Genomic DNA, 19,814 nt, shown 5'->3' on the forward strand with positions numbered 1-19,814 from the left:
ACACACGAGAGGAATTGCTGTCATTGGAAGCCATGCATGGCACCACAACTGGTGAGGACTTGTTTGAGAGTCTTGTTTCGTCATGAACAAACTAGAGCACCACAACTGGTGAGGACTTGTTTGAGAGTCTTGTTTCGTGCATCATACATCAAGAAAATTTATGTGCATTGTCATTGAGGCTCAATAATGTAATGACAACAGTAGTGTCATGCATAAATTTTATCAAGAGCAGAGGGCTAAACAGCCGCCAGTTTAAGGAGTTACTGAATGATATTGCCTCAGAGTACGGTGATCTTGTTTATCATTGTGAAGTGCGGTGGCTGAGTCGTGGGAATATGCTTATGCGCTTTTATGAACTGCGTGATGAAGTCAAGCAATTCATGGAGATGAAGGGGAACACCTGTCAGGGAACTCAGTGATAGCAAGTGGCTGTGTGATCTTGCTTTCATGGTTGACATTACCAAGTATCTCTCAGAGCTGAACGTCAAGCTGCAGGGCCCCAACCAGCTTCTCAGCTCTCTGCTTTCAAACGTGAAATCCTTTGAAGCTAAATTAAAGCTGTGGAAAGTGCAACTCGAAAGAAGTAACACTGTGCATTTCCCCACTCTGCAAGAACAAAATCCTTCTACAACGGATGAATATGCTGGTGAGTGTGCGAAACTAATTGAGGCATTTAGTGAAAGGTTCAAGGACATGAAAAGTAAACAACAGGAGTTGAACATCTTCGCTACACCATTTAATGTGGTACCAGCTGATGTGCCTGATAACCTGCAACACGAAATAATTCAGCTGCAAAGTGATGATGAGCTGAAAGCTAGGTACAACAACCTCTCACTGCTTGAGTTCTACAGACGTTACGTAAGTGCTGATGATTTTCCTATTTTGAGGAGACATGCACTGAAATATGCATCTGTGTTCGGGAACGACTTACTGCTGCGAGCAGTTCTTCTCAAAACTTAACCTGGCAAAGAGTAGACTGCGCTCCAGACTGACCGATGCAAACCTGGAAAACCAGTTGCGAGTAGCATCATCAACAGTACCACCTAACATCACGCGCCTCGCCAAAGAGAAGCAGTTCCAGCCGTCACATTAGAGGTGAGTTAAATGAGTGAAAAAATAATTGATAACTTTTTATGGCCCGCGAATTATATTAAAAATATCTAAATGGCCTTGACAGAACGAAGGTTCCCCACCCCTGATCTAGGTAGTGGAATGCAAGACCAATATTTTGAAGCATGTTATATGTTTTCAAAAATATCTTGTTAATGTGTTTCTCCGGTGATAAAGTGTTTTGCACGGTTACTCCTAGGTCTTTCTCCTCATTGGTCTCTTCAATTTTCTCATCACCCAGCCTGTAATCCCTGTTTGGTCTGTATCTACTTCTTCCCATTTTCATAACATGGCTCTTGTTTATATTAAATTCCATCTACCACTCTTTACTCCACTCATATATTTTATCAAGATCTTCCTGTAACTTGTTACAATCTTCAACATTCTTTACTCTCCTCATAATTTTAGTATCGTCCGTGAACATATTCATGTAAGTGTCAATTCCTACTGGCATATCATTAAAATAAATCAAAAACATGATGGGACTAAGCACTGACCCTTGTGGAACTCCACTGGTTACCTTCTTCTACTCGGACTTCCTTCCTCTCACCACTGTTCTCATTTCTCTTCCCATTAAGTAATTTTCCATCCATTTTGCTAGTTTATCACTTGCTCCTCCAATCTTCTTTAGTTTCCACATCAGGCTATTGTGTGGTACTTTATCAAAGGCCTTTCTCAAGTCCAGGTAAATAGCATCCACCCATCCCTCTCTATGTTGTAGTATGTCAGTCACTCTTGAATAAAAACATAATAAATTGGATACGCACAATCTTCCTTTTCTGAAACCAAACTGCCTTTCACTCAGAATGTTTTCACTTTCTAGATACTCACTCCACTTAGCTTTAATTACTTCTTCACATACCTTGCACAATATACTAGTCAGTGATACTGGTCTGTAATTTAACGGTTCCATTCTACTTCCTTTCTTATATATAGGTACAATGTCAGCTCTTTTCCACTCTTTCGGGACTATTCCTGTTCATATGGAGGTTTCCACAATATCAAATACGGGGTTCAACAATTGATCTTTACATTCTTTCAGCAACCTCCCAAATATGCCATCAAGCCCCATTGGGAGGGGGAAAGTGGTACGTGTGAACTAGTTCGTGCTAGATTTTGGGAAACAGGTATGTGAAAATAGGTTCGAAACACTGCGAACTTATTTCCCATGAACCTATTTTCCAATTTGAACATCGGCTTAGAAATAGAATCGTGTGTAATATCATGAAGCATAGTTGGTAACACGTACTTGGTAATAAGTTTGTTTCAAAATTGTTAACAGGTAGACTTCAGGAATATCAAAAATAGTTTATTTCTATATTTGATCAAGGACTTTATTTCAATAAAATTCCTCTGAGTACATATTACTGTACCGTGTAAAAGAACTAAAATAACCAAAATGACTAAAAGTTCATATGAGCTTCTATGAAAGATACAATTTATGTTCTGCAAATGGGGCAATGTTTACAAGTAGAGCTATTTATAATTGTGACACATCTAAGGCAGACAGTTGTGTAACTGCAGGGAAACAGGCAGATTGGCTCTTTCTTATTCACAGAGGCACTGTAGCAGACCACACAGTCAGCTTTGTCACTAGTTGATTGCAGAGTTGATGGTCCTGGTTCCATGTTGTCTGACTGCTGCAGATAGACAGATAGATAGATAGATAGATAGATAGATGGATAGGTAGATAGATGGATAGATAGATAGACAGATAGTTATACAAGTGTAAAACATTACCTCAGTTCTGGCTTGGCGAGATGCTGCCATTCGCATTCTTGGTGGCTGCTGCTTCACGTGGACGGCTACGCCTGGGAGGGTGAATGGGGGAATGGTAGACAGTCTCTGGCTCCTCTTCAAGTAAAGGTTCAGGTTCAGGATGAGGCTGTACATCGTCAGTCTCTTCAGCCTCAGTCTCATTCCCAACCTGTACAACTTGCTGCTGCCCCTCCTCATCAGGTTCGTCAGTTCTGAGGACCCTCTTCTTCATGCCGAGGTAACGCGTGCGCTTTATGAAAGCCTCAACAGTTCCACCAGCAAGCAACTCTCTGTTAGCTTTCTCGATCCTCTGCTGTGCCATTGTTTTCCCCTGCTGCTGTGTGACAGATACACCATTTGCAACTCTGACTACATCCAGCTCGAATCGCAGAGCTTTTCTCTTGATGTACTCAATGAAGGTCCAAAACCTTGTCTTGGGCTTCAAATTCTTTGACATAACAGCATGATATGACTCGCATGAATTATTTATTCTGTGCACTTGTCCCCACACAGACAACCTGTCCACGCCAATCCGTCTCAACCAAAAGTTGTTGTAATACTCTATAAGGCTGTCCACAGCAGCTTGTTGTCTGGGAATTTGTGGCTTAAGAGTTTCTGAGAAACTGCAGACCCTCCTCAATCTTGTCTGCTGGTAAAAGGGGAAGAGAAAAAAAACCCTCTTGCCCAAAGCTTAAAGACTGAGCCAGGTTTGTTAAATTCCCCCCGCAGATCCCTCTTCTGGATGGTTCGGAAGACTGCTTGGTTGTGGTGAAACCAACAGCCAAGCAGTCTTGCACTGGAAAAGACTGTACCTATAGCATTGTGTATTGCTACTTCAAAATCGCTGTGTACAATAGTTGGATCCAGTCCAGATAACTGAGACTTAATCCTATCAAGAACTGCAGTATACAGCTCCCCTTGCCTGCTTGTCATGAGGACATGGAATATAGGCAGAAAATTGTCTCCAAAGCATCTGAAAATGGTCAGGTGCTGCTCAAAAATTGCTGGTACAACAGAAAATGTAGCATCCATGGCCATCTCTTTCACGTGCATGACAATGTCCTCTATACCATCCTCATACATTATCAAGGCAAGGTTATCGTTGTAGGTAGCCACACCTTTATAGAAAGACTGGAACATAGTATTTGATGCCAAGAAGTCTGCTGCCTCCAAGGGGCTGGCTGGAGCAGGAGGAAGATATTTGTTTAGTTCATTTAGCAGTGTGCGCCTCACGCTTTCAAATGACACAGAAGTTGCTGCAGAAGCTGGAGCCCTGGCACATCGTTCATCATACACGTGCCTGTGAATTGATCTTGATGAAATTTTGAGTGTAATCTTATTTGTCTGCACAATATATACAATGTTTATAGAGAAATTATCATCACCGTAGTAATTTGCGATTGCTACTTACCTAACAATAGTGCATATCAAGGTACTTGCCTGGCATTCTGTGTTGGATCATTCTTAATTGAGTCTTTCATAAACGATTTTTAGCTCCATCTGCTCAATGTAACTTGCCTGGGAGTCATGGTTGTGGTCTTTGGTCACCATCATAGTGCTGTTCTCCAGGTTGATGTGGCCACGCCTATGGCACCCACTTTTGAACAAATGACACCGCACATGAAGCTTCTCATTGTACTGCCAATCCTTGACATAACCTTGGTCATCAAAAACGTACACCATGGAACCACGCCTCTGTCCCTTGATTTTTCTGACCTGCCTTGCCTCACGGTGACTTTCTTCACTCATTGTCACTGCTTAAATAGACAAGGGCCGGGTGATTATGTTGAATGATAAGACACAAACAAGAGACAGGAATAGCATAAATGTTTCATCACAGTATACCAAAGTTGCACTTTATACTACACCACAGTGCCTGAAGTCAGAGATGTCTGAGTAGCACCGGGCCGCACCACCATCACGTACCTGCGGGTGGAGGACTTCGCCACTGTGGATATTTTTTAACTTGAGCTCTTTTCGAACCTAGTTACAACTATTTTTTTAACATAATCCTATCTAGCTCTTTTCGAACCAAGTTACAACTCGAACATTTCGAACTTTACTCTATCAAGCTGGTTTTTTTTACATTTCGAACTAACTGGTGTTTACTAGGAAAGAAATTCGAACACGTTCCTGTTTCAAACCCTGCACTATCTTATTGAACACGAACCTAATTCACCCTCCCGCCCCATTGATTTATTAATATCCAAGTTACTTATAATTTTCCTTATATCTTCTTTAGTAACAATGATGTCCTGCATTTGCTTTATCTCCGTTGGCCTTCCTCCTGTAAAATGCTCCTCCTTTGTAAACACTTTGCAAAAGTTGTCGTTCAATATTTCAGCTATATCTCTAGCATCCTCATATACTTCTTCCCCATCTTTTACTTTTTCTATTGCCTCCCTTTTATTTAGTTTTCCATTTATGAATTTGTAAAACATTTTAGGGTCACTATCACAGTTTTCCACCACCCTCTGTTCATATTCCTTTTGTGCTGTTCTCCTTACTTCAACATATCTATTCCATGCTGTTTTGTAGACTTCTCTTGATAATACTTCACTGTTTTTCTTAAGTTTCTTCCATGCCTTTTCTTTGTTCTTTTTTGCTTCTTCACAATTTCGATTAAACCACTGCTTATTATTTAAAGTCCTCTTTCTGTGATATGGCACAAACTTCTTCACAGCAGAGTTATATAAATCCATAAATTTATCGTATTTCAATTGCATATTCCCTTTCTGGTATATCACAGACCAGTCAATTTCATTAAAGAATTCTCTTATATGGTTATAATTTGCCCTGACATAATTTAATTTTTTCTCTCTGTGCTCCACACTCTTTTCCATGCTTAATTCCGTATCCAGCTCAAAACTTAGGACATCATGGTCGCTTTTCCCCAAGGGACATTCATGTTCAATTTCTTCTTTTAGGGAGATGCCCCTGGTAAATACCAAATCCAACCTCGAAATCCAACCTCGCTGCAACATCTTGTCTCCTGCACCTTGTTGGTGATCTCACCCACTGTGTCATCAAGTTATTTGTTGCTATGTTTAACAATTCCTCTGCCCACTCATCACCATTCACCACTTCGTAATCTTCCCACACTATTTCCTTACAATTAAAGTCCCGACTATCATCACTCTATCCTTTCTGGTGAGTTCCTGCTTCATTCTGTCTAGAGTATTTCTCATCACCATTTGATACTGTTCATAGTTCCAAGCCCTGGTTCTGGGTGGTATTTATACTGTTATAATATTAATGTCTCTTTTACCATCTGTTATAAGCATACTTATCACTTCCTCATTTCTCTTACTAAAGTTCACCTCCTTCACTATCAGATCTTTCTTAGTAAAAACCATTATACCACCACCTCCTTTATTCTTTCTATCATTTCTCCATACTTTGTAGTGTTTTACATCAAACCAATCTAGCTTTATTTCGGGCCTTAACTTTGTTTCCTCCACACACATTATGTCCGGTTCATTGTTTCTTAGGTAATCCATACATTCTAGCCTCTTAGACAGAAATGCATCTATATTCGTATATGTCACTTGAATTCCATTCCTAATCTCTTTCTTCCATGTAATGTCTATTCCGTCTGTTTTATCCACCACTTCTTTAGCCTCCCATTTCTCATCCTCCAAAAAAACTTGGTCTTTTCCTCCTCTGTTCTTTCACTTCAGTTACAAGCTCTTTCATTTTCATTCTTTCATCCTGTGTCATATTATTTCTTATGTAAATTGTTTTGGTTTCCTCATAGTCTTTAAGTTTCCAGGCCCTCCTCAGCAAGGCCTCGACTGCCACCTGAGACTTTAATTTCAATTTTAATGGTCTACTCTTGCCTTCTTCATAAGCTCCTAGTCTCACACTTTCCTCTACCTCAACATATAGACATTCGTCCTCCTCGGAGATCTTATTCAGTAAAAACTTTATCATGTCACTTTCCTTATCCCTCCTATCTTGCCAGTTCCTGTTAGTTTCCTCCTTCAAACCTGTTATGATCATGCATTTTTTCTTTTCAGCAATATCTCTCACCACATACTCATTTTCCTTCAAAGCCTTAACCATTTCACTCTGTGTAATCACTTTATTTTCTTCTTCTTGCTTTTTCATTATCTCTTTGAAGGACTTTTGTACTTCTTGGTGTTCATGTTTCACTTCCTTCATTTTGGCATCAATTAGGTTGAGGCATTCCTCCTTTCCCAAGTCACCTTTGGATATTTTCTTTTCTATTTCAAGTAGTTTAGCCTTCATTTCGTCACATTGTTTCCTTAGATGCTGATTTTCTTTTTCCATTTCCACTTTCTCTTTCAATAGCTCTTTGTTCTCTCTCGTTAGCATGTAGATTTCTTTTTTGAAGGTATCATTCTCCGTTATGACTCTATCTAACTTTTCTTCTATGTAATATTTAGAAACTTACTTTCTAATGCCTGAATTCTTGAATCCATGTCTAATTTATCTAGTCCACTTGGAGTGGTCACAAACTCCTCGAAGTCTCTCACGTTTCTATGGGTGGACGTCATGATTGTTATCGCCAGCTTTTTCGGCCAAAACAAAACACCGCCGACATTCTTCAATTGGGAACCACTCTCCATTTTCACTTGAAAATGGCCCACTTTCTGTACTTTTTGAGAGTAGGACACTAACAGGACACTAACTGTGCCCCACAAAGATACCCGGGCCCTGCAAACAGCATAGGTAATTTCTCCCATTCGCCAGTCCTTAGCCGGAGACGAGCCGTCTTCAGGACTTCCTCTCTCGGCAGTGGCGCGGTGTGTGACCCTGATTCTGCAGGCAGGGCATGAGAACTCATCTTGCAGTGGAAGGAAGCCTCATCCTTCTCTGGCCTTCCTGTGGAACACCAGGAGGCACTTGATCAGCAAAGACCACGAAGGATGGAGTTGCTTTACCACAGTGTTCCTCTGCTGGATGACACCTGTGTGCCTATCACACATGATGAACTCCTCTCGGCAGTCAAGTTGGGCAAGTCAACAGCTCCTGGCAAGGATGGCATCACCTATGATATCCTCAATGCTCTCCTGGAGGTAAAGGTAGACAACCCTATCTTGGATTTATTTAACATGTCTTTCACTGCAGGCAAGCTTCCCCGTTCTTGGAAAACAGCCATCGTCATCCCAATACCCAAAGGTGATGGCACCTTTCACCCTATTTCTCTCACCAGCTGTCTGTGTAAAATGATGGAACAGGTAATACTGAACAGGCTTATATACAAGGTGGGCCATATACTCTCTGGCAATGTACATGGCTTCTTAAAAGGTCACTCTACAAGTCATTGTTTTGTTGAGTGTCTTATAAATAAGGATGCTACCTGCAGAGCTTTCGTTGATCTCAAGGGTGCCTTCCACAGGGCCAACAAAGATGTTATTATGGAGGAACTCATTCTCGAAGGTGTAAAAGGTAGATTATTAGAATGGATCAGGGACTATTTGTACAATAGAACAGCACAGGTTTGGTTTCAAGGTGCAGTCTCCTCTAAGGAAGTCTTTGAGCTTGGAACACTACAGGGTGGAGTCCTTAGTTCAATGCTTTTCAATGTTTTAATGGACAAAATTGTGTGCTGTTCCTTTCCGCAGGGCACCCAGGTCCTCATCTATGCTGATGACATACTCCTCCAATGCCCCACACCCAGGATTCTCTAGTTAGCTTTGTCACAACTGGCAGCATTGTGTGTCCAAATGGGACTAGTGATTAATGAATGTAAAACAAAATTTCAAGCTAAAGGGAAGGTCTCTTGGCTGCCCACTGTAAACAATGTTCATATACACAAGTACCTGGTTGTTCAGATGAACTTCAGGAAGTCTCTTCAAGCCGTCCACTATGTTTGAGACCTCTGTCTGCCATGACTAGCACCACTTCAGCTGCTAGCCAACAGGGGCCTGGGGGCTGGCATTCCAGTCCTAAGAATATTTCATATATCTGTCATACGGTCCCTTATTGATTATACCACCCAATTCTGTCCCCTGGAGCTTGTTCAGAATGAAGCCATGCGAATAATCTTGGGATGACCCAGGACTGCACGGATTGAAGTCCTCAGAGCTGAACTGCACCTGCCGAGTATTATGTGTAGGGTACAGGAAATGACTTGTCGCACAATTAGTCGGATACTATGCACAGGCTCTGACTCTCTAAAGGGATCACTGACCCTCCTGTATCATGATCCTTGCATTCCTACAGCATCATACCTCAGGAATATCTTGGGAGTACTGACAAGTGTAGGGGTAGCCGAGGCTTGTATTAACGTTGTTATGTCACCGCTGCAACCCGCCTGGAACCCTCACCATGTCAGTGTTGATATTTACTCTGCATCAGCCCAAGAGGGACTGGCTCCCTCATGTGCTGCAAGACATGTTCATGACTAAATTGTCCAAGTACCCACACGTTGAGGCTATTCATGTTTATTGTGATGGGTCAGTCAATGGCAGCAGGTTTGGATGTGGGCTGTTCATCCGTGACTACATCTCTGCCAGTCTCTACACTGACACTGAGGTTTCCAGGTGGCTCCCTGCACCCATGTCTTCCACTAGAGCAGAACTGTATGCTGTACTAGAAGCGCTCCACATTGTGGCACCTCTCCATACGAATGTGTATTTCTTTATTGACAGTCAGGCTGCATTGTATGCCCTTCAATCCACCTCCCCCATGGACTGTGATCTAGTTAATAAGTGTCTTGATCTCATCCATGCCCTAGAAGGTGCCGGTGCCACGGTCCATTTCATCTGGATACCCTCTCATGTGGGTATCCCGTTAAATGAAAAAGCAGACCACCTTGCTCAGTGTGCCCTACAAGATGACACAGTGGACCCTGGCACTGAGCACACTCTGGGTTATGTTAAGAGTAGTATTAAGGACTTTGTACAAAGTAGCATTAGTGATCAGTTGGAACTTTGTTGCCATAGGGGCAGTAGCACTAGTCTTCACTATGCACGTGTCTCCCAGAGCTGTGCTTACACCTACGGGAGACACACTGCATCACATGACAGGGTGGCAATGAGGCTCAGATACTTTTGGGAAGCCAGTGCTTCTCCTGGTGTGTGCTGTGTGCTGTGTGCTGGATGCTGCACCAAGGGGACACACTCTGCGTCATTATATCATGGAATGTCCTCTCATTGCTAAATTTGGGCCACAAGGTCAGCATGACTTGTATAGCCTCACTTACCATCTCTTAGACTCAGTCACTCTCAGAGATATACTCAGGGAATATCCTCAGTAGGATGTTTAGGCAATAAGGTGTGCGATATGTGTATTTATTTATTGAAATACTTGTATTCTTGTTGTGTATAATGTCCAAAGTTAGATTTTTGATACTGTAACCTTAAGTCTTTGCCCAGGGGGTGGGTGGCAAGGTCCATCCTCCTCCTTTGTTGAAATTTTATTAATTCAACAATAAATGTATCAATCAATCAATCACTCATATTTATCCATTATGTTCTCATATTTAACCTCTTTCTCTCTTCTGACTGTGGTGTATATATTTCTTGCTCTGTGGTAATTTTTCATTGTTCTTTCGTTCTTTTTCCATCTCATACATCTCCACGAGTCTGCCTTCTGTCTCTCTCTTTTGCCTTCCTGCATCTTTCACTGAACCATATATCTTCCTGTCCCTCCTTATTGGCTTGAATACTGGTACCATTTTTTGAACTACCACTTCATATATCCTCAGGATCTCTTCCAACATTTCCTCGGAGTTTGCCCTTGGAACGTTCTCGAACCATTTCCATTTGCCAAACAATTTTCTCATATTCTCTACATCCGCCCTTTTAAAGTTGTATCTTGTTATTGTCGCTGATTGGGAACTATACTCTCTCTCCCGTACTTAAGCCACACATCACAAGCTACCACAACATGGTCGCTCTTACCCAGTGGGCTCCCCATTGTGATGTCTATTTCCTCTTCTTTCCGAGTGAAAACCAGTCTTGATGGGTTATCTTCACCTCTCACCCTCGTTGGCTCTCTAATATGTTGGTACAAAGCATTCTCAGTCATCTGACTAAATATTTTAGCTCCCCAACTGCCTTCCTCACATCCAGATTTCATTCCTTCCCAATCCACTTCCTTACAATTAAAGCCACCACAAGGTAGGATGCGATTTGAGCCTCTGGATAGCTTCTCCAGGGTTTGCAGTGTCTCATTTTGCATATCTTCATGACTTGCTCTGGTCCACGCACCAATAAATGGTGGTACGTAAGCTGTTATCACCGTTATTTTTTCATTTTCCTCGGTTGCAACCTCGACAGCTAGAACCTCCAATAGGTAAAAACCCTTTCTACCACATTCACCCTCAGACTGTTTTGAACTAATAAACATACTCCATCTCCTGATTTACCCATTCTGTCCTTTCTCCATTTGTTATAGCCTTCCCAACTAAATAGCTCTAAGTTTATGGGCTGTACTTTTAAAACGTCCGACTTTGGTGGCGAACGCCTGGCAAAGATTTGTCAGGCGAGGATATGAGTGAGGGTGTCCTTACTTTAAAAAGCCATGGTGGGTGATAGGTGCGCCTGGCAAACGAGAGTGTTGCTTAGCACTAACATCTTGTATTCCCACTCTATGTAGCGGGTCAGCGACTGAAAAAGGGCACGAAATACACATTTGTTTACATCTGGCTGGCAGCATGGCTTCTACAAGCAACTTCTCTGCCTCATCTCGTGCCTCTCCTTTGTCCCTTTTTGATAAAGAGGCACTTATGGAACTCATTAAAGAACACTTTGATGTTTTTAATGACAAGTCCACCAAATTCTATGCTTCAAACAAGACTCCACAGGTCACCAAAAAACTCCCTTGCAGTTACACAAGATATGGGAGAACATCAAAGCTAGGTGAGTTACATTAATTTTGAAAGCTGCATGTCTAATGGATGCAAATGTAAAGTAATTTTCATTGTCCTTTTCTAAAATAAACTAACCTAATCTAAGGCATCTGGCATACCCCAAACACCCATCACAGTGGGGCCTTTCGAGTGAGGTAGTGTCGTGAGTGTAGTCTAATGTAATATAGCTGGCTTAAACAAACTAATCAAAGCATCCTAAGGATGTTGGAAGAAGCACTTGTAAGCTGGACTGAGTGGACAGGTAACACTAGGGTAACTGAGGTGGAGCTAGATTTCATAGGATTGCTTCATATTGTTCTTGGTCCTACAGTACAATGACTAGGTACTTCTCATACTTATATTATATGGTGCTACTATAGAGTGAGGGCTACCTCAATATAATCTAACTTAACCTAACAGGTTAGGTGAGGTAGACCTCATGCTAATGTAATACATATTATTCTATAAATTTTGAACCTGACATGTGTCTCAAACTACTAGATAAAAACATTGCTGCTGTAGTGTGATTCAGGATAGTTTTGTCAGGTTAGGTATATGTTAAACCTTTTTTTTGTGTGTGTGTGCTTTGAATGAAATTGCTTTAAAGATTTTATCAAGCAATCTTGATTTTTGAGGGAAGGTGTTAGGAGAAACAGCCAGGTAGCCAATATGTTCAATTGACACCTATATCAGCAAAAAAAAAAAAAGTATCCTGAGCAAGAGTAGGATAGAGAATGGTTTAAAATTTTACAGATTTTAGTAGCATTGACACAGCTAGTGGTTCAGTTGAACATAATAAATTATAAGATTGCTTTACATTATCAAGTTAAGTGATGAAGACTTACTCAGATAATAACCATAATGAAAACCTTTCCAGAAGCAAGAATAATTACTCCCGGCACAAGGCTGAGAGGGTCAAGACAGGAGGTAGTAAGCCACCAAAGCCTGTGGATCCTCTCTCAAAAAAAGCGTCCTTTCTTTGCGGGACAATGAATTGGACCCACTATGCAACACATGGGACAGTGATCACGGACACCACACAGTTGTTGTTGTTGAAAATGAAGGTGAGTCACGATGAGGCATTAAATTTTTTTTTTTTTAACCTTGGTGCTGTTTTTGGTATGATAGCCAAACTCCTTATACTTCAATACCTGGTATGCCAAATGTAGTTGCTATCCCAACTGAACTTAACCAAATAACCATAGGTACCTATTTAACTAACCAAAATAAACATAAGCAAACAAGGTGCATAACATACCAGCACAAATCATAAATTAGAGCATCAATTAATTTCTTATTTATCTTCATGGGAGTTAAGACTAAAAAGTATGTAATTTAATTTTTCAGCTGATGGGTCTGTGACACTTTCTCTGTCACAGCTGGAGGATCCCGTCCAAGAGGAAATCCCTCAGCAAGTGCCCCATGGTAGTCCAGCTGCCCCTGCTTAGCCAGTGCTCCACAATGGTCCCGGTGTCCCTCCTCAGCCAGTGCTCCACAGCAGTCCTACTGCCACCGTGGAACAGCCAGTGACTCCAAGGCCAAGGAAGGGACACTTGGTAAAGAAGAAGCTGGTACAGGATGCAAAGCAGGGAGCTTTGAAGTTAGCTAAAGAAAGACATCAGCGAAACATGGAAGCCGATGAGCGTTTGTTTCAAGAACAGCTAGAACTGCTTTGCTATGAGAAACAGTTAATAACATCATATTATGCACAAAAAGGAATTTCTCATAGACCTAAAAATAAAACATGAAATTGCACGGCATGAAAAAGAAATGTCCTCTCTCTAACTATTTATATTATCAATTATACTGTATATATATATATATATATATATATATATATATATATATATATATATATATATATATATATATATATATATACAGTATATTATAATGTCTACCCAGTTCAAACAACATAGTAGTACTGTGATAGTGATGTGATATTAAATACAATGCTCAGTGTTACTTTATTATTAACCCACAAATTAATCTGTTAGGGATGACCTGTTAAAGGGAAAGCAACAAAAAAGATTGTTTGGATTACTGATTGATACATTTTTTGGCTTCAAGTTGTACAACGACACATGTGTGTATATATATATATATATATATATATATATATATATATATATATATATATATATATATATACACACACAACTGGGCACAGTTAATCCAAAAGTTAACTTTTAAAAGACCTGAATACTATGTAATGTAACAAAGTAGAAGACACAATGTTTGCTCACACAAGAAAACTATATGCAGAGAAAGGGGAGGGGGGGATACAAGGTGTGTTGGGAGGATACTAATATAAGCTGTCACAGTGGATGATGTACAGATACAGTAGCATGTTTGAAATCATGATGCAAATTAAAGTGGAATGAATACTGTGAGCTACTCCTAACAGGAGAAACTATTGATTATATGCAATCTTTTCCTTTGTCCTGCATTCCTATATTGAGCACTTTCATTAACCCGTAAACTGCACCAGACATCTTAAGATGCTATGTGACCAACTGCGCCAGACATCTTAAGATGACAGGTTTTCTAAGCTGTATTTCAAAAGTTCCCGCACAGCCACCGTAAAATCCAATGAACATCATGTGGCAACATCATCCCTCTTTCGCTTCAAGCGGCTTCATATAGGCATTACTAACTCAGTCAGCCTTAGGCAGTCATGGAAGACGGTAATTCATGATCATCTTCCGATGCTGGCCAGCCTCCTGGTTCCCACATTCAAGGCCATGGGGGAGGCAGAAGATGTCGTAAAAAGGAGGAGATAGTAAAAAGAAAGCTTGCACTAGGCCCTGATGATGTAGATTATTTACAGTAATCAACTTCTGGTGCTGTGAGAAAGCCCAAGAGATGCCGTAAAAACACCCTCCTGCCTCTCAAGGTCACGAGCACACTGAAGAATGTCAAGTACCAATGTGTGCTGTACTTTGTTTCACTGAGTATCACACACTGAAACAATACTGAATAACACCATGCTGCAAACTATAAATAGTTTCGGATAAAGGGGGGCCACCGTGGTGCAGTGGATCCGTGCGTGCTTTGGGGTCCGAGGGTCTCCAAGCGCACGGGTTCGAATCCTGTCTACGGTCTGAGTGTAGGTTGGGCTTTCTCACTTGGGGCAACGGTTTCCTAGCGGGTGGGCTTTGAAATAGGAGGTACCCTTAATAAGTATCCCTTTTAGCCCATAAATTCCCGTGAAAAGCCCACATGGTATAAAAAAAAAAAGGGAGAAAAAATCAAACATGATTGGGAAGTGCAGTATGATCTCTTTGCCACCCTCCTGGCTCCCCTTTCACTAGCCCCCACTTCCCAAAGAACTTCAGCCAGCCATCACTGCCACACAATGTAATTTTTTTCACTTTTTGTTTCACTTTTCAGTGCTCTACTTGTCTCCTTTGAGTTTCATAAGATCAAAGATAGTTTTCAAGCAAGTTGATTTATTGCCAATTTTTGCGCACCCTGCAGCTGTTCTGAAATCATAATTGCGCAGTGTAAAGGTTAACTAGTTCCTCTTCCTCTTCATTGTTACTCTCATCATTAGCACCATCATCATCGTAACCATCATCTTCATCATCATGAATTTCCATACCATTCCTCTTTTTTTACTTCAATGTTGTGCAAAACAGCTGCACTACAAATTGTGGCCATTGTTGTATCTAGGTTTGTCCGCATAGGTATGGAGAGGCAACGGAATCTTCGCTTGAGGACCCCAAATGCTCTTTCAATAGGGTTGCGGGTTTTGGAATGAGCCAAATTATATCGATGTTCCTTCTGCTGTGTGGGACGCCAAATTGGAGTCAACAAAAAGGAGGTTAACTGGTATGCCGAGTCCCCCAGCAAATGGCCATCATAAGCTCCTGCTTGCAATTGCGCATAAAAAGAACTATTTCTAAATATCCTGCTGTCATGCACTGAGCCTGGCCACCGACAAACTACATTATAAAAACTCAAGTCTGGCCCACACACTGCTTGTACATTTAGTGATAAATAACCCTTTCTGCATCTATACAGTTCTGAATAGGAATGTGTGTACAGTCTATTGCCCCAATAATACCGGGGATCCCAGAAATAGCTGAAAAGTTGTCCTTTAAAGCTTGCAATTGATGCCTTTTAGGAAAGTTTACATGTTGCTGAAATAAAGCAGCAATGGCACGTACAATGTGTCAGGCACATGAGCTTACAAACTGTTGTGATATGTCAAAAGTATCCCCAATTGTGAGCTGCAGGTCACCAGTTGCCATCAACCGTAAGGTGATGAGGAGTTGAAGGTGTGCTGGCACCGGACACCCTGCAGAATGGAAAGATATTCGTTAATATTTGATGAATTAGTTACTTTGTGTATCAAACTAATATTTTTCTTAACTATGGGAAAGGTGTTCTTACTTTATTAAAATGGTATTTTATGATTTTATACATGATAGTATATAAACATTTTATTGACAAAGGAATGCCTATTTAATAACTTCATATGTGTATTTACCATATGTCATTATTAGTTATGGTATTTTACACTAACCTCTTGAATCATTTGCCTCTGGCAAATGTAAATCAGCAAGCAAAGATCTTGCAGTTTCCTTGCCTATCCTGAACCTGTGTGTAAATTCTTCTTCAGTTAGGCTTGCAAAAAAGTCCAAACGGTCTTTCACAATTCGTCTGGGCAGTCTGATCCTTTCTTGTTCTGCATCATCTATCACTTCAAACACCTCAAATTCTCGCAGATCATCCATAATCTAAAAAAAAAAAAAAAAAAAAAAAAATATATATATATATATATATATATATATATATATATATATATATATATATATATATATATATATATATATATATATATATATATATATATATATATATATATATATATATATATATATATATATATATATATAATGACACTTACCAGTAATTTCTGTTAAGATATGTACATATACATTATATATTTGACAAAAGCCTCCTGAACCTAGCTTAGCCTAATTGAACCACAGCAATGTAAGAATGTAATCCAAACCAACATACATTGGCTCAACAAACCTAAATTTCTCTAAAAACTATGATGAAAACGACCATTTGTTCACTCACTTTGGGGTTGTGATAACATGTCAAAATAATTATACATCATTATGTTGCTGTGAAGTGAAGGGTGTGCTTTAAAATGACATCAAAGTTAAACAATATTTTGGCACTGTCCCCAAGAAGCCGTCCTGTACGCTCACCTCCATTTCCGGCTCCCCCTTCACAGCTCCTCCACCCAGCTGATTTGACATCACATATATGAAGCCACGCTATTGGTCAGAGAGAGAGAGAGAGAGAGAGAGAGAATATGATAATGAAGAGAGAGAGAGAGAGAGAGAGAGAGAGAGAGAGAGAGAGAGAGAGAGAGAGAGAGAGAGAGAGAGAGAGAGAGAGAGAGAGAGAGAGAGAGAGAGAGAGAGAGAGAGAGAGAGAGAGAGAGAGAGAGAGATTGATTGATTGATACATTTATTGTTGAATTAATAAATAATTACAACAAAGGAGGAGGATGGGCCTTGCCACCCACCCCCTGGGCGAAGACTTAAGGTTAAAGTATCATAAAAATAACTCTGGACAGTATACACAACAAGAATACAAGTATTTCAATAAATAAATACACATATTGCACACCTTATTGCCTAAGACATCCTACAGTCTGGGAGAGCAAACTGAGGATATTCCCTGAGTATTTCCCTGAGGGTGGCAGAGTCTAGGAGATGATCAATGAGGCTGTACAAGTCATGCTGACCTTGTGGCCTAAATTTAGCAATGAGAGGACATTCCATGATATAGTGACACAGAGTGTGTCCCCTTGGTGTAGCACACAGCACACACCAGGAGAAGCACTGACTTCCCAAAAGTATTTGTAGCCTAATCTGAGCCTCATTGCCACCCTGTCATGTGATGCAGTGTGTCTCCCGTAGGTGTAAGCACAGCTCTGGGAGACACTCGCATAGTGAAGACTAGTGCTACTGCCCCTATGGCAACAAAGTTCCAACTGATCACTAATGCTTCTTTGTACAAAGTCCTTAATACTACTCTTAACATAACCCAGAGTGTGCTCAGTGCCAGGGTCCACTGTGTCATCTTGTAGGGCACACTGAGCAAGGTGGTCTGCTTTTTCATTTAACGGGATACCCACATGAGAGGGTATCCAGATGAAATGGACCGTGGCACCAGCACCTTCTAGGGTGTGGATGAGATCAAGACACTTATTAACTAGATCACAGTCCATGGGGGAGGTGGATTGAAGGGCGTACAATGCAAACTGACTGTCAATAAAGAAATATACATTCTTATGGAGAGGCGCCACAATGTGAAGCGCCTCCAGTACAGCATACAGTTCTGCTCTAGTGGAAGACATGGGTGCAGGGAGCCGCCTGGAAACCTCCGTGTCAGTGTAGAGACTGGCAGAGATGTAGTCACGGATGAACAGCCCACATCCAGACCTGCTGCCATTGACTGACCCATCACAATAAACATGAATAGCCTCAACGTGTGGGTACTTGGACAATTTAGTCATGAACATGTATTGCAGCACATGAGGGAGCCAGTCCCTCTTGGGCTGATGCAGTGAGTGAATATCAACACTGACATGGTGAGGGTTCCAGGCGGGTTGCAGCTGTGACATAACAATGTTAATACAGGCCTCGGCTACACCTACACTTGTCAGTACTCCCAAGATCTTCCTGAGGTATGGTGTTGTAGGAGTGCAAGGATCATGATACAGGGGGGTCAGTGATCCCTATAGAGAGTCAGAGCCTGTGCATAGTATCCGACTAATTGTGCGACAAGTCATTTCCTGTACCCTACACATAATACTCGGCAGGTGCAGTTCAGTTCTGAGGACTTCAATCCGTGCAGTCCTGGGGCATCCCAAGATTATCCGCATGGCTTCATTCTGTACAAACTCCAGGGGACGGAGTTGGATGGCACTAAACTGTATTAAAACAGGGGCAGCATAATCAATAATGGACCGTATGACAGATAACATAAATAATAGGATAACAAAGGGCCACCAGTGCCCATCTAGGTTATCCTGTATCAGTCGCACAGCGACCTCGTCATCAGTACTTAAAGATACACTTACAAGTACACAATACATTATATACTAATTCTAAATATTTGGCCCATTAACAGGGCTAAGTCCTGCAGCGAATTCCTCTACAATCTGTGATCCCCATACATGGGGATCATGTCTTGTTTAACTATAGTAAATTTCTTATAAAAACTATCATGCAGCGCTATACATAATTATAAATCTAATAAATTTAAGTGCTTATCTAATCTGTTTTTAAACATTGTCAAACTAGTGCTATTTACAACCGTCTCTGGCAATACATTCCAGAAGTCTACCACCCTATGACTAAAGAAATATTTTCTTATATCTAACCTGCAGCCTTGCTTTCTAATCTTCCTCCCATGATTTCTAGTCCTACTTCCTCCTCTAAGGTAAAGAAAGATCTCACATCTATGTAGTTTGTATCTGAGAACATTTTAAATAACTCTATCATATCCCTCTTATACATCTCCTCTCAAATGAAAACATGTTTAATGCCTTTAATCTATCTCTATACTCCAGGCGCTTCAAAGCTGGTATCATCCTAGTTGCTCTTCTCTGAACTGCTTCTAACATGTTGATATCCTGCCCATAGTGGGGTGACCAGGCCTGTATGCAATACTCTAAATGGGGCCTAACATAGGAATTATATAAGCTACGCACCACTTCCTTACTTTTATAACTAACATTTCTGTTTATAAAACCCAGGATCCTATTTGCCCTATTTCTTGCTTCTAAACATTGCTTTGAAAATTTCATAGTCCTGTCTATCACTACTCCTAAATCCTTTCCTTCCTCTACTGCCTCTAGCCAACATCCCTCCATCTCATAGTTAAAGTTTGTGTTGTTTTTACCTAAATGCATAACCTGACACTTTTTAGATATATAGAACATTCTTAGGACTGGAATGCCCGCCCCCAGGCCCCTGTTGGCTAGCAGCCGAACTGGTGCTAGCCGTGGCAGACAGAGGTCTCGAACATAGTGGACGGCTTGAAGAGACTTCCTAAAGCTCATCTGAACACCCAGGTACTTGTGTAT

The 19,814-nt window shown here is 40.9% G+C and overlaps 2 protein-coding genes across 2 annotated transcripts; one reads left to right on the top strand and one right to left on the bottom strand.

Annotated features, from left to right (window-relative positions):
* Positions 1–447: 447 nt before the first annotated feature.
* Positions 448–2,711, top strand: LOC123506381 (general transcription factor II-I repeat domain-containing protein 2-like). The gene is made up of 3 exons (XM_045258856.1): positions 448–858; positions 2,153–2,237; positions 2,635–2,711. Exons 1-3 carry the CDS (start codon positions 448–450, stop codon positions 2,709–2,711), a joined length of 573 nt encoding a protein of 190 aa, XP_045114791.1.
* Positions 2,476–4,785, bottom strand: LOC123507254. Its single transcript, XM_045260054.1, has 2 exons — positions 2,851–4,785; positions 2,476–2,750 (listed from the first exon to the last, which is right to left on the bottom strand). Exon 1 carries the CDS (start codon positions 3,323–3,325, stop codon positions 2,852–2,854), a length of 474 nt encoding a protein of 157 aa, XP_045115989.1. The 5' UTR covers positions 3,326–4,785; the 3' UTR covers positions 2,476–2,750; position 2,851.
* Positions 4,786–19,814: the final 15,029 nt, after the last annotated feature.

Source organism: Portunus trituberculatus, chromosome 1 (genome assembly GCF_017591435.1).
Source record: "Portunus trituberculatus isolate SZX2019 chromosome 1, ASM1759143v1, whole genome shotgun sequence".
Lineage (NCBI taxonomy): Eukaryota > Metazoa > Arthropoda > Malacostraca > Decapoda > Portunidae > Portunus > Portunus trituberculatus.